At 35.8% G+C, this 13,925-nt stretch overlaps 1 protein-coding gene across 2 annotated transcripts in view; it reads right to left on the bottom strand.

Moving 5' to 3' along the window:
- LOC149072929 (src substrate cortactin-like) overlaps positions 1–13,925 on the bottom strand; it is a 76,521-nt gene that overhangs the window by 54,595 nt on the left and 8,001 nt on the right. For both annotated transcript variants that reach the window (XM_089247082.1, XM_089247083.1), the window contains exons 2-3: positions 12,986–13,083; positions 4,170–4,246 (exon numbers count right to left, since the gene is read on the bottom strand). In XM_089247082.1, the coding sequence (XP_089103208.1) occupies positions 4,170–4,246; positions 12,986–13,072 (164 nt within the window). In that variant the 5' untranslated portion in view covers positions 13,073–13,083. The remainder of the gene's footprint in view (positions 1–4,169; positions 4,247–12,985; positions 13,084–13,925) is intronic.

The raw sequence follows: 13,925 nt of genomic DNA, 5'->3' as shown, positions 1-13,925 counted from the left end.
GGAGAGAAGAGAACCAAGAGGTCAGGCGGAAGTGACCTTATGAGGGAGGATGCTCCGTGGTCCACTGTTGCTGGGAGAAAAATCCTCTGCTGCTGCTCTCACCGTAATGCCGTCTTTTGAAGAATATTCAGAAGGCATCATTATTTGCGTTTAAACATCTGCGGCCACCAATGCTAATGCTAAGTGGTGACAGTAGCGTATCTGAGTCCGTATGAATGAGACATAGTTTTAGATACGTTATCTTTAATTATGATGCTATATAGAAGATATTATTTACATGGTACATATATAAAGAGAGAGAAAGACGACGTAGATGCATCACGTGTGAGAGCTGGAGCTGAACTGGTGTTCTCACACACATGGCCCTTCGGACCCTCTGAAGGAGGAGTATCCAGTCATGTGATCATCTCATGTTTTAGCACAGAATGTACTGAGATTCTTTCACGTGACCAGAGCATGCTTGTTAAGAGAGCCAATGTGCAAAGTATAATAATAATAATAAAACATAAGAATATTGAGGCTCTACAACTTCATGTGATAATCCAACGTCGTCGTGATCCTGTCGCCTTAGTGGCCAGACTGGCTACCCTTAGATGTGCGCCTCCAGTTTCCTACGTAATAGCTGACCTATAGTCTCAATCATTGTGTTCATCTCTTAACCAAATTCTATAACCATGTGTTCTTTGGGCATATCCCATCATGGTTCCTAAACACGCTCTCATGTCTAGTTTCTTTCTTTTTTGTTTTGGAACTCCTACATAAACAGTACTGCCAAAAACCTTCAAATGGGATACCGTTGGTTTGTTCCCCCCTCCCCCATAAAACTCAAATGGCGTTTTTGTTTGGTTCTTGTGACAGACTCTATTCCAAACATAAGTAAAACAAATTATTGCTTCTGCCCAGAACTTGTTTAAATAATAATCAGCAAATTAACAGATTTATTTAATGGAAGCATATTGATCTCCTTTGGAAATCATTGAAAATTAAAGTCCATATTACGTCTAACATGAAACTAACGACTGGTGAAACAATGCAAACATAACAAGAACAAAAACATAAGATCCCGAACAGTTCATATATATACATATATACACATTACAAACATGTGCGATCGCGTCATGATTTGCATATCGGATCGTGATCGATCCGGTTACGGTTGAGTTCATTTAATTTGCATGAATGAAAAATAAACCGAACAGTTCGCTACTCAATCAACAGTTCATGATGATGCAAGAGGCTATGTCCGGCACGCATCTCACCGGGCAAAAAGCCTTAGTAAGAGCAATTCAGTACAGTTGTGACTCTTGTATATTTGCATCCGTTTCCAGCATACTGCCACTATTTAAAGGGACCATTCCCGGCATCCCCTACCTCACCATTGAATCAGGACGCGCGATCTTCTGCTGTGGAAAACTTAACATATAACGAAAGGCAAGTGCTATTTGCATAACTATTCAGAATAAAAATAAAATTATGACATGAAATCTGGCAATACTGATATGTAAACAATGCCGGCCGATCGGTGAAAATGTACAGCGCGTTCTCTGCGATGAATTATAGGTCAGACAATAAATAAAGATTTCAAAATGACTAGATCTAGGATTACTCTGCAGGGGCCCCAAGGTAATGTTACACATGGAATCCTTAATCTGTACCCATACAAATTGCAGTCGTGCCATGAACTTTTACCAGCGGATACTATACAGAGGAAAGCATTTGGGCTTTCTCCAAAATCGAATGGAATCACACCTTGGTCTTTAACATTTTGTGGGCAGATAAAGTTCATTTTTTGCTTCATGGCGACGTTAATACCCATAACTGTCACATCTGGGAGACATCTAATCCCCTTGAGTACATGCAGAAATCATTGCATTCCCCAAAAGTGACAGGGTGGTGTGTGATCACAGATTTGTTCATCATAGGATCCTTCATCTTTGAAACGCAGTGCCCAGTAAATGGATGGAAAACGCCTACGGTGAATGCACAACGTTATTTAACGCTTCTGCGCGAGAAGGTTGTGCCATGTTTGCATGAAAGAGATGCGCTTTCTACCATCACGTTTATGCAAGATGGAGCAACTAGTGACACTGTTACTCCGGTCAAGGCATTCCTGATACATATGTTCGGAGAAGACAAAATCATTAGCAGGCATTGCAGGTTCCCAAGTCTGTAGATTTGACACCAGCAGACTTCTGGTTATGGGGATATTTGAAATTCTGGGTGTATTGATCCGGTCCATCCAATCTGTCAGAACTGAAAGATGCGATCACCTGAGAGGTCTCATGTTATACATACCTAACAACGGTTACAATTTCATCATATTTAGTACAATTTCAGCAAGTTAATGTGATTATACACCTTTGAGAGAAATACACCTTTGCTTCTAAAAATATGATTTTTTACCGAATCATTAATATTGATGATTTCTTGCTTATGTCGCAATCTGTTTGGCATTGGAATAATCGATAGTCTATTGGTCGACATCACTGTGCAGAATCTAGCCAAAAATTCCCGCACTGTGAGAAACATTGGAACACCGCTGGGAGTTTTTGCGGCAGTTTTACTGGTGCAGCTTATGCGCCGAAACCATGTCTCAAGCCCGCCTATGTATTAGACAGTATACTGAGTGATGCACCAATCCTTTAGCATCCATTTGATGGATCAATATTTTTCCGAAATTTGCATGCCATCCTAACTCTTTATGGTTTCATTTTATTTAATCAGTTTTATTTTTTTAATTCAGGCCAAATTTTCTAAATGAACTTGTGCGGAAAAATTATTCATAGTTCACATATTTTTGATTTACAATAATAAACCATTATTTTCTCGATATTTGAGTATCGTCGAAATTTCACCATGTCTGAAATATAGAATTACTTTTTATTGATTAGTTATTCAGGGTCGAGAGTTTTCAAGATTTTTGGAAATTTTTGACAAAAAATAATGCACTTGATTCCAGTGCGATATTATTCTATTATATTCTATGATTGATATTCTATTAATATCAATCATTCAGGTGACTAAAATGTTAAATTTTGAGTTATGAATATCGGATGGTTTTCAACACTTTGGCTTTCATCTAATGAATTTTTTTAAATGTTTTTACAGGATCAGGAGACTGTCCCAGTGAGCGAAATCATATTTCATTTTAGATGAAACAGTAGTGCAAAAATATCAAAAGATAGACAAGAGAACAAATTTTTACTAATCTGTTGTCTTCCTGAGAATGTTCTTTTTTAAGTAAACCATTTTTTTTTTTCATGAAGCAATTATTTTTTCTGATTATAAATGATCTATGATTTCCTCCTAATAAATTTTAGTATGGGGTACCCATGGATAGAGTACAATTTTTTTTCTTCTGAGGTTGGCAGGTCTGTGTATACATCCGAACCTACTACGCTCTGCTGTTGCTGAAGTTGTGACTCGCTGTAATGTGTTATCCTCTGTGGTGGTGGTCATGTGGAACACATACTGCTGTAATAAACAATTTGGAGGCATTCTGTTCATTACTTTTGTATCTTTTCTTTGACTTGTGTACGTTAGCGCCACCTATCGGCTGTTTTTTGAGGGGTTTTTTCCTGTCTTAAAAACTTCCTGTGACCTAGCGATGCTAACCCCGCAAACCGTTTTTTATTTCAGTTATTTTGCCAGTTTTTATGAATTTTTAAAGTTTCTACAGACATTTTGCCCACCCTGTATAAATGATACAACCTCTGTCAAGAAATTTTAGAGAATGAATTTTTGTTGGTAAGGAACAATCGATACAAACTTTCTTTTTGTACTGGACATAGCTCTGGTCTGTCACGTTTTAAAACCATTATAAATAGGAAAATAATATCAATAGCTACACAGATTAATGTTTTGTCATAATGAGTTGCCGAATACATGTTGGCATTTCGGATGCCGAAAGATTCAACGTGCACTAGCATATCCCCTTTCTCAGAGAAGCAATCAAAATCTTCAAGCACAGTACCAACATAAATCAAAAAGAAGAGACAATGAAAGTGAGTACTACTTGGGGATCCCATTACTCTAATAAAGACGACAGCCAGAAAGAAAATAACCAACTAATTTTTATTACAAGCATACTCATATATATTAGCAATCTCAAAGCTCTTCATTTTGATATTATCTTATATTTTGTTGCATAGATATTTAAAATTATTTACTTGATAGCAGCTGCAGTCCTACCCGATCCTTCAACAGTTTTTGATCCCCACCTTTGTTCTTCTTCAGTGACATCATTCTAAAATAGTTTTATTTAAAAATAAATAGGTATATACATATGTTTAGTATGAAAATCAAGTCATGCTTAATAAAAAGTGGCACAAGTGTAAATTTGTTTAATTTTTATGTATTCCATATAATATTTTTTTCCAAAATTTTAATTTCCTACAATTTTTTTCAAAATTTTTTACCTTCTTGGGAGGGGGGGGGGTTTCACGGAACCCCATAACTTCCCCCCCCCCAAGATTTTGCCTTTAGTGAAAATCCGGGTTTGGAACCCGCGATTGCATAGTAATAATCAGCTAAAAATACAATTTTTTAAGGTTTTCAAATTTTCAGTTGGCAATTCCTTTGAAAAAATGCTCTGGTTGTAACGATGATCACACAGACCTACAACACAAATATGTATATGTTACTGGCAAAATATGAAATCCGCCATTCTATAGAATGCCTGGTCGTTTCAGGCAAAGTATGAAATACCGGTTTTATTTTATAGAATGACTAGTCATTCTATAGAATGCCTAAACACAATCCAGGCTAAGTATGAAATATCTTCTCCCAACGAAACATCCACTGACAAAATTTTCATTATATAAGCCTCAGGATGCCAAATGCGCCAAACAAAATAAGTGATTCTTGTTGAATTATCAATTTTAATAGATTTCTGATATGAATGACACATTTTTTTTTCTCCAGAAAAATTTCCTTTTCGCTCTCGTGAGAAAGGGATCTGTTGAGGGGTGGTATAAAATATTACAATTTCATCGAATCAAAATTTCACAGAATTTTCGTAATTTTTTTTCCGGAAACGTTTCCTTTTAGCTCACGTGAAAAGGAATCTGTTGAGGGGTGGTATAAAATATTAAAATTTCACAGAATTTTCGTCTTTTTTTCCCGGAAACGTTTCCTTTTCACGAGAGTGAAAAGGGATCTGTTGAGGGGCGGTATGAAATATTATAATTTTGTCAAATTAAAATTTCACTGAATTTTCGTCATTTCTTTTCCGGAAATGTTTCCCTTTAGCTCTTTTGAGAAGGGATCCCTTGAGGGGCGGTGTCGTCAAATTAAAATTTCACACAGTTTTCAATTTTAAAAGTTTCCCTTTAGCTCTCTTGAGAAGGGATCCCTTAAGGGGCGGTGTCGTCAAATAAAAATTTCGTGCAGTTTTCTTCGATTTTTCCCAGAAACGTTAACCCCTGGCTCTTGGGAGAAGGGATCTGTTTAGGGGCAGTATAAAATATTCAATTTATATGATTATACAATTTAATATAATTTTTCTTAATTTTTTTCTGTAAACTTTTCCTTTGGCTTTCCTGACAAGGGATGTGTGGATGGACGACATAACATGTCACATTTTTGTCAAATTAAAATTAATTTGTCAAAATAAATCACAACTGAATTTAATCGGGTAATTTCCTTTTGGAATTTCAAATCGGATACGGACAACATTTTATTGCTTTCGGACGCTTTTCGTGGAATACCTTTTATATGTTACTGTAAACAAAACGGCATAAATCAGTAATTACGCATAATCACCAGTTTATATCGGTTACTATGCATAATCACAGAACAAAACGGATGAAATTATTGTGCATAATAACCGGCAATTATGCATAATCACCAGATTCATCACAATTACTGTATTTTATACATGGCACCAACATGTAAATGTTGTCAAAATTAGTGCTCAATGATAACAATTCTGAAAAGTGCCCTGCGATATAAAAAGTTTTGGAACCAGTTTTCTAGGTGGTCCACCAAAGTGGTCCCTTCCCACGAAATGAAAGTGGTCCCCCTTTGAATGAAATTTCTGGCTACGGGCCTGATGAGACACATAACGTCAATTATTTCACCACTGACATAAGCCCCAAAGCCGAGGAAAATGATTTCATTGCTATCCAAAGAATTCACATAATTTTGGTAGATTGTAAAAACCGCGTCGCTAAGTTTTATTGCACATTTAGGCAAACCAAATTTCTTCAAGAAAAATACAGGAACTCAGGATTTCAAATACGGGACATTTCCAATCATCGCCATAAATGACGCCAAATGTAAGCAAAGTTGCCACCTTTTGCAGAAATCACTAAAAAAACGCCAATGGCAGGAAACGAAGCATTACTCTGAATTGCAGTGGATAAAAATGGATTCCACGAAGTAAAACATTTAACGTAACAAAATAAAATGTTTGAAGAGGCAAACAATTGAATAAACGTTTCGCCGCCTTGCAGTGGAGTAGTTTGGGAGCTAGCCTTTTACTGTGCAAGTGTTGGTTCGAACCCCGATTCGGGCATGGATGTTTACTAACATTAACAAATTCCCTGGACAGATCATACAGGATCTCTTGAACATATGTGAGGATCACTTTATCAAAAAAGTAAAAAAAACATGGCATATGTGAGGTGAATATTCTTATTCATAGTTGTAATTATCATGATATAATTTATGAGTTGAAAAATCATTTAATAGTTGATTTTAATAAAGTATAAAACTATAAGCATTTAAGTAGGCTTTGTAGATTATACAATGTAGAACATTTGCGATAAACCGCGGCATTCTTGCAAAAAAGTCGGGACAGCCAAAATAACGTGTATACAGTGTGACGTATGGGACATATGCATAAGGTCACCACAAAACATTTGCTAAGTATATTTCGCTATTTATCTTTTATTTTCACTGTCCCGAATTTGTTTTTTTCAAAATGCCCCGTATTTTCGACTAAATTCACTTGACTCACACAAACTCGACTGAAAACGGGGAGGAATATAATTTTAATTTCTTACAAATCATGGTACGATTAATTGTGATTGTAAAACAATGTTCATGTCACATATTTGTGATGTGTTTCTTTTTTAAATAACAAAAACAAGACATTTTTTTTAAAAATATCAATAACATTTATTTCGTGAAATACATCTTTATTTACTGCAATTTATTGTATTCCTTCTTCGTACATACCCATTGGCATTGCTTTGCCATCAATTTTAACCATATTTAGAAATTTTTTCAACATTTGACAATTTATTATGAGAGATAGAATAGCAATAAGTAGGGTGACCATGCATCCCGTATTTCTCAGGATAGTCTGTGTTTTTCTGTTTTTTTGCTGTCGCGACTTTTTTGCAGAAATGTCCCGGGTTTTCAAGTATTTTCAATGAAGCCAACTTGACTTTTTATTCTTAAAATCAACGATTAAAATTATCTTTCCAACTTAGAAATTACATCACGATAATGAGGCTCTTGGAATAGACGTCATAATCATCATCAGCATTGGCGTATGCAAAGGGGGGTTTGGGGGTTCTAACACCCCCCCCCCGAGCCAAGATTATAGTGATATTTTACAGGAAAAAAGGTAAACCCAACCCTCAGAAGGAAAAAAAATCTGAAACCCCCCCCCCCCCTGACAAAATTTCGTGTACGCCTATGATCATCAGCATCACTTGGAGGGACAAGCACAGCATGTTTCTCCTATAGAAATCAATGTTAAAATTGCAGAATTTACCGTAGAAATATAGAAATTTTTAGTAGGGTTTTCCGCCTCATCAATAATTTTAAAAATTGAACTAATTCTCGATTTTCGAAATATTGATTTCGCTTAGAAATATGAAGCACAGAAAATTGAATATAAAATAATTAGCCGGACTTATTTTTGAGTTAGATATTCATGCAATAACATTGATTTCAACTTTTTATTTATATCTTCTCAAGCACAAAAATGAAAATTAATGTCTCCGTATTGTTTTATAATATCCAATATCATCAATCCATATAGTATAAGATGTTTTGAAATTAATTATGGGCCTATAAATTACACTGAAGAAATTCTGCAGCTTTAATCAAGCATTTTTTGAAGCAAAAGCAGGCAAATCGATAACTTGAGCTTCAAGAAAAGTTTCGAAATATCTAGCACCCATCAAAAAAGAAAAAAAAAACAATTCATTTCTATGTTTCTTTAATTTTGATTTATGTCTTTCATGAGCTGCACAGGAAGTCGCCATATTGGTTGCTTTGTATGTCCCTCACGAAAAAGGGAAACATCACGTGATTCAAAAAGCCTCATTACGAGACTACAAACAAGAATATTCATCTCACACATTTGTCATGTTTTTTTTAATTCGCTGCAATTTGAAGTGACGCTTTATTTCCTGCGATTGGCGACTTTCCTGTGATTTTAGCACGAGTTAACGACTTCGCTTACTTTTAGCATCATTTAGCGATAATTGACATTGTCCCGTATTTCGAATCCCAATTTCACGTATTTTTTTTCGAGCAAATGGTCGGTCTAGCAATAGCAATTCTTTATTTAGGATCTCTATCTCTCATATTTCCACCGATAAAATATGGTAAAACTACGTATACCAATTTGTTTTCTGTGACTGGCATACCATGGTCACTTTCCCTCAAATAGATGAGTTAACGCGCGCTTTATACATTATATTTTTCGTTCATAATCCGTAGATAAAAATCTTGGTTTTGATGACGAAGATTTAAATCAAAATGAAATTATTTCTCGGGCGCGGTAGCCCAGGTCGATAAGATACTCGCCTAAAGTACCAAAGAATGTTTAGAGGTGTCATGAGTTCGATACCCGGTTCGTCTTTGTCAGAAAACTTTCCTGACACAGGGGTACAACAGACACGGCGACATGACCGCAGAAAAAACTGCTACCGCAGGAAGTCCCCCATCAAGGAGTTAGCGCACCAACCTCTCGATGAGTATAAAAAACAAGCCTGCCATTCGGAATCGGCAACAAATTGTAAGTCCCGGTCTAATTAGCCCTCATGTGCAGAAAATTACCATGGTGCTACTCGTTATAACTCGTTGAAACCACAGAAACGATCTAAGAAACTGCAGCAGATAGGAGCATATGGAAAATCATAGAACCTTCCTCAACTTTAGGATGTCGAGGATCGCAAAATATATTGAGAGAAAATCAAGGCCCCACATTTTATGCGTCAAAAAAACATAAATGAAAGTGTTCCGAGTTCAAGACGCCTTATTTTCTGCGATAAAATGATTCAACATATACAGAAATATACAGAAGCTGAAGCCCATCGTCGTCTAAATGAAACTTATTGGTCAATTTCTTTGCTTGAACTGGATGCAATGATATCTATTATGTATATGCAAAAGGTGCAAAAAACTTCCTACTGAATTCATTGTGGTCGTTGATTTGGGGTCCCCTATTTTTTCCCCAAACAATGACAAGAGATCATTTCAAAGAAATTTTGAAATTCATGCAATTCAATCTGAAAGGTCTGAAATATTAAAAACTGACCAATTTGCTCTTGCACGTTCACTATGGAATTCATTCATAGAATACAGTGTGACTTGCTACAAACCAGGGCCCAATCTAACTGTGGAAGAACAACTTCTACACTCAAAAGCAAGATGTCCATTTACACAGTATATCCCAAGTAAGCCAGATAAATTTGGAATAAAATTCTGGCTTCTTGCCTGCGTTGATTCCAAATGTATTCTAAATGGATAGAAAATCCGTTTGGATTACACAGGGGCAGATAACACCAGACCAGCAAATCAACTTATCTATGAACATGTAATTCAATTGGTCGAACCTTATCTAGGAGAATGTTGAAACAACAGATAATTATTTTACATCACTGAGATTATGTGAATTTTCGAAATCGAAAAGCTTGGTTGGGACCCTTCGAAAAGACCGTCGTGAGGTACCTCCAACTGCGAAAACAGGAGCACAGGATCTATACTCGTCGATAGTATTCAAAACTAGAACTGATATCACGCTGACAGAGAAAAATCATCTATCAGAGAAAAACTCAGCTATCAGAGAAAAAAGATTAAAAATGTTCTAGTTCTAAGTTCACTTCATACTGATGTAACTTTCAAAGAAAACATGAAAAAGACCCCAGAAACAGTTGCCTACTATAATGAAATTAAATATGGAATCGACATCGTGGATCAAATGGTGCGATTATACACCACTAAGAATGGAAGTCGTCGCTGGCCGATGCATGTTTTCCAAAAAAAAAGACAAAAATTCTGTGAAATTCTAATTTGCGAAATTGTAATATTTTATACCACCCCTCAACAAATCCCTTTTCACGAGAGCGAAAGGGAAACGTTTCCGGAAAAAAATGGTGAAAATTCTGTGATCATTGTTCATTTTTGTCGCACCACGGTCATTTTCTACACACGAGGGCTAATTAGACCAGGACCTACAATTTATTGCCGATTCCGAACGGCAGGCTTGTTTTTTATACTCATCGAGAGGTTGGTGCGCTAACCCCTCGATGGGGGACTCCCTGCAGTAGCAATTTTTTCTGCGGTAATGTCGCCGTGTCTGTTGTACTTCTGTGTCAGGAAAGTTTTCTGACAAGGACGAACCGGTATCGACCTTGCGACACCGCTAAACATCCTTTGGTACATTAGGCGAGTACCTTATCGACCTGGGCTACCGCGCCCCCGAAAATTCTGTGAAATTTTAATTTGATGAAATTGTAATATTTTATACCGCCCCCTCAACAGATCCGTTTTCACGAGAGCCAAAGGGAAACGTTTCCGGAAAAAAATGACGAAAATTCTGTGAAATTTTAATTCGATGAAATTGTAATATTTTATACTGCCCCCTCAACAGATCCGTTTTCATGGGAGCTAAAAGGAAACGTTTCCGGAAAAAAAATTACGAAAATTCTGAGAAATTTTGATTCGATAAAATTGTAATATTTTATACCACCCCTCAACAGATCCCTTTCTCACGAGAGCGAAAAGAAAATTTTTCTGGAGAAAAAAAAATGTGTCATTCATCTCAGAAATCTATTAAAATTGATAATTCAACAAGAATCACTTATTTTGTTTGGCGCATTTGGCATCCTGAGGCTTATATAATGAAAATTTTGTCAGTGGATGTTTTGTTGGAAGAAGATATTTCATACTTAGCCTGGATTGTGTTTAGGCATTCTATAGAATGACTAGTCATTCTATAAAATAAAACCGGTATTTCATACTTTTGCCTGAAACGACCAGGCATTCTATAGAATGGCGGATTTCATATTTTGCCAGTAACATATACATATTTGTGTTGTAGGTCTGTGTGATCATCATTACAACCACAGCATTTTTTCAAAGGAATTGCCAACTGACAATTTGAGAAAGGCCCTAGATATATGGCACCACCTACTGAACACAAAACATGCCAAATGCTGGGCACACGCAAGCACACTGTTAAATTTCACCATTACAAATCTGACATAGCTCCCATCCCATATTCAAGTGTGAAAATATGCAGTAGTTAAATGTTGACGGCTCAGACTGGTGGACCATTAGGGAAAGAAAATAAAATCATTTTACCAGAAAAACCAAAGTATGAATAGGGAATAAGAAGATAAGTATCTGAGAGAGGAGAGAGAATCTAATTTGATTTAAATTTGATCAGAAGATATTGAAAGTGCTAAGATTTTTTTAACGAAATATAAAATCAATCAGAAGGGAATTTATAGATTGATTTATTAGTATATATATATATAAATGTGTGCCTGCAACTGTTAATTAAAGTGGATCCTGCTTATAATGTTTTTCAAAAGACCATCATAAAAAACATTGGAAGCAGGAAAACACTTTAAACGGGAAATCTTAATGAGAATTACACTTGGAGTTGGGACCACAAAAATGAGTCTCACTACCAAGTGGAAAAACGTTCTAAATGGGAAAGTTATAAGCGGGATTGACTGCATATTTGTTTTAGATTTATTACATGTGCTAAATTCCATGTTAAATTCTCAGTTAATGGGTTTCTTTGCAAGCTTTTCCTACTAGTAGACAATAAAAGTAAATGAACCTTTGGATAGAACACGTTATTAGAAATGAATTACTTGATTCACAGGGTACCTTCTTCTCCTACCCAGAACAGGACCCACCGCTCAGTCTCAATGAAGAAATATAAGCAGGTGATAAGCAAAGACCTGGGGCATGTTGGAAGAAAATATACCAGTGAATTATGGGGGGGGGGGCATAATTTTTTCAAGATAAATTTTTTTTGAGAGGGACCCACTTTCACTCAAAAAAGACCCAGATTCTTTGAATAACCTGGGTCCTAAATTAAAGTACAGTGACATCTCTGACCCCTTCTTAGATAGTTTTTCAACATCACAAAATAAAACTTCTGATAAATTTCATGAATATAGATTCAGCGGTTTTGGCTCGGCCTGATTTCTCTATGTTACCTTTGATCCCCTTAGGGGTAGAATTTCGAAAAACCCTTTTTTAGTGAGTGTTTACGTCATGAAACAAAACTATTGACAAAATTTGATATTTATAGCTTCAGCAGTTTCGGCATGGCGATGATGAATCAGTCAGGACATGTTATTATATATATATATATATATATATATATATAGATTGATAGGTAAAACCCCATAATTGCCTTATTACATACCATACAGTTATTGTGGTGAATCTTAAAATTACCGATCCTGGCCTTGTGGCAATTTCAGTAACATCAAAATTAGTCTTTTAAAGTATTTCATTTCAAATGTCACAAACATGGGATGCTGGTTAAACACTTGCATCAACGCTGATGATCTAATCATTAATCATAATAAAAGCACTAAGGTGTTTTAATGTTTGGATTTTTTGTGTGTGTATGCCCGTGCTGGACATGTAATTGAAAAAAATACAAGCCCACAGTAAGACTTTTTACATGCCACGGGCATGTCAGGCAATAGATTTGTCCAGCCCTGGTATATAGGCTACTTCCATGATAGAAATAAATTTTTCAAAAGCATACTATGAAATCCGGATCTGTCTCCCAATCATCACCTTCGCCAGTTTTTGTAGAATCTTTCACGTCATACCCAACAGTAGCTCGCCACATTTTACTCTAACCTACAAAATATACAGGGCAGAGCAATGATAAATGCATACAAACACTATACAAAATCATCAACTCCACATAAAAAGATTAGCTTAAATCAGAAATTAAAACAGGCTTAAATTGAAACCCCTGCTCTTTTAATTATTTTGAAAATACTCAAGCATTCAATATAAAATAAGCAAAAACACAATAATATAAAACAAATCAACAGGCACTTTTTCTTTGATTGTGGCTAGGATGAGAGAGAGGTGGTTTGATGATGAACTAACCATTTGAGTTTACATTTTGTCTCATGGAGAAGTGTGTTTTAATATGCAGGTGCTTCAGATTACAAGCATGTTTATGGAATATAAATTATATATATATATGTGTGTGTGTGTGTTAGTAAACTAAAGTTCCACTGCATAAGGAAAGTACAGGTGTCCACTGCTTCATGTGTAATCCCACTTCAAATGATTCAACTAATTTATAACATGACTTTAAAGAGTTAATTTATGAATTCATGGGGGCTTGAAAAATTCGGCATGACAAGCCATTTGCAAGTCATTTTCAGGATTATGCATGTTTCTTTTTTCCCTCTCAATACCTAGGACCAAGATAGATGTATCATTGATTGGTGGAGATTTAACTTTAATACATGTGGGAACAGCAAAAATTTTATATTCATAACAATTCAGGTTCAGACAATCTTTGGAATATGCTGCTGGTTACTACTTTTCTAATATTTTTTTTTTCTCTTCTGTAGAAAATATTTTTCTATGTGATCTTCCTGAAGCTTCTGAAAGCACGATTTTTATGCATGATTATAAAGATCTTATTGAAAAGAGAAGGCAGGCCTTCACGGTCAGAGTTT

This window comes from Pholcus phalangioides, unplaced genomic scaffold (assembly GCF_987345545.1).
Source record: "Pholcus phalangioides strain wild (caught in Gottingen) unplaced genomic scaffold, Ppha-v1.0 ptg000017l_1, whole genome shotgun sequence".
Taxonomy (NCBI): domain Eukaryota; kingdom Metazoa; phylum Arthropoda; class Arachnida; order Araneae; family Pholcidae; genus Pholcus; species Pholcus phalangioides.
Note: the sequence above shows the minus strand (reverse complement) of the source record. Positions and strands in the feature narration are given on the sequence as shown.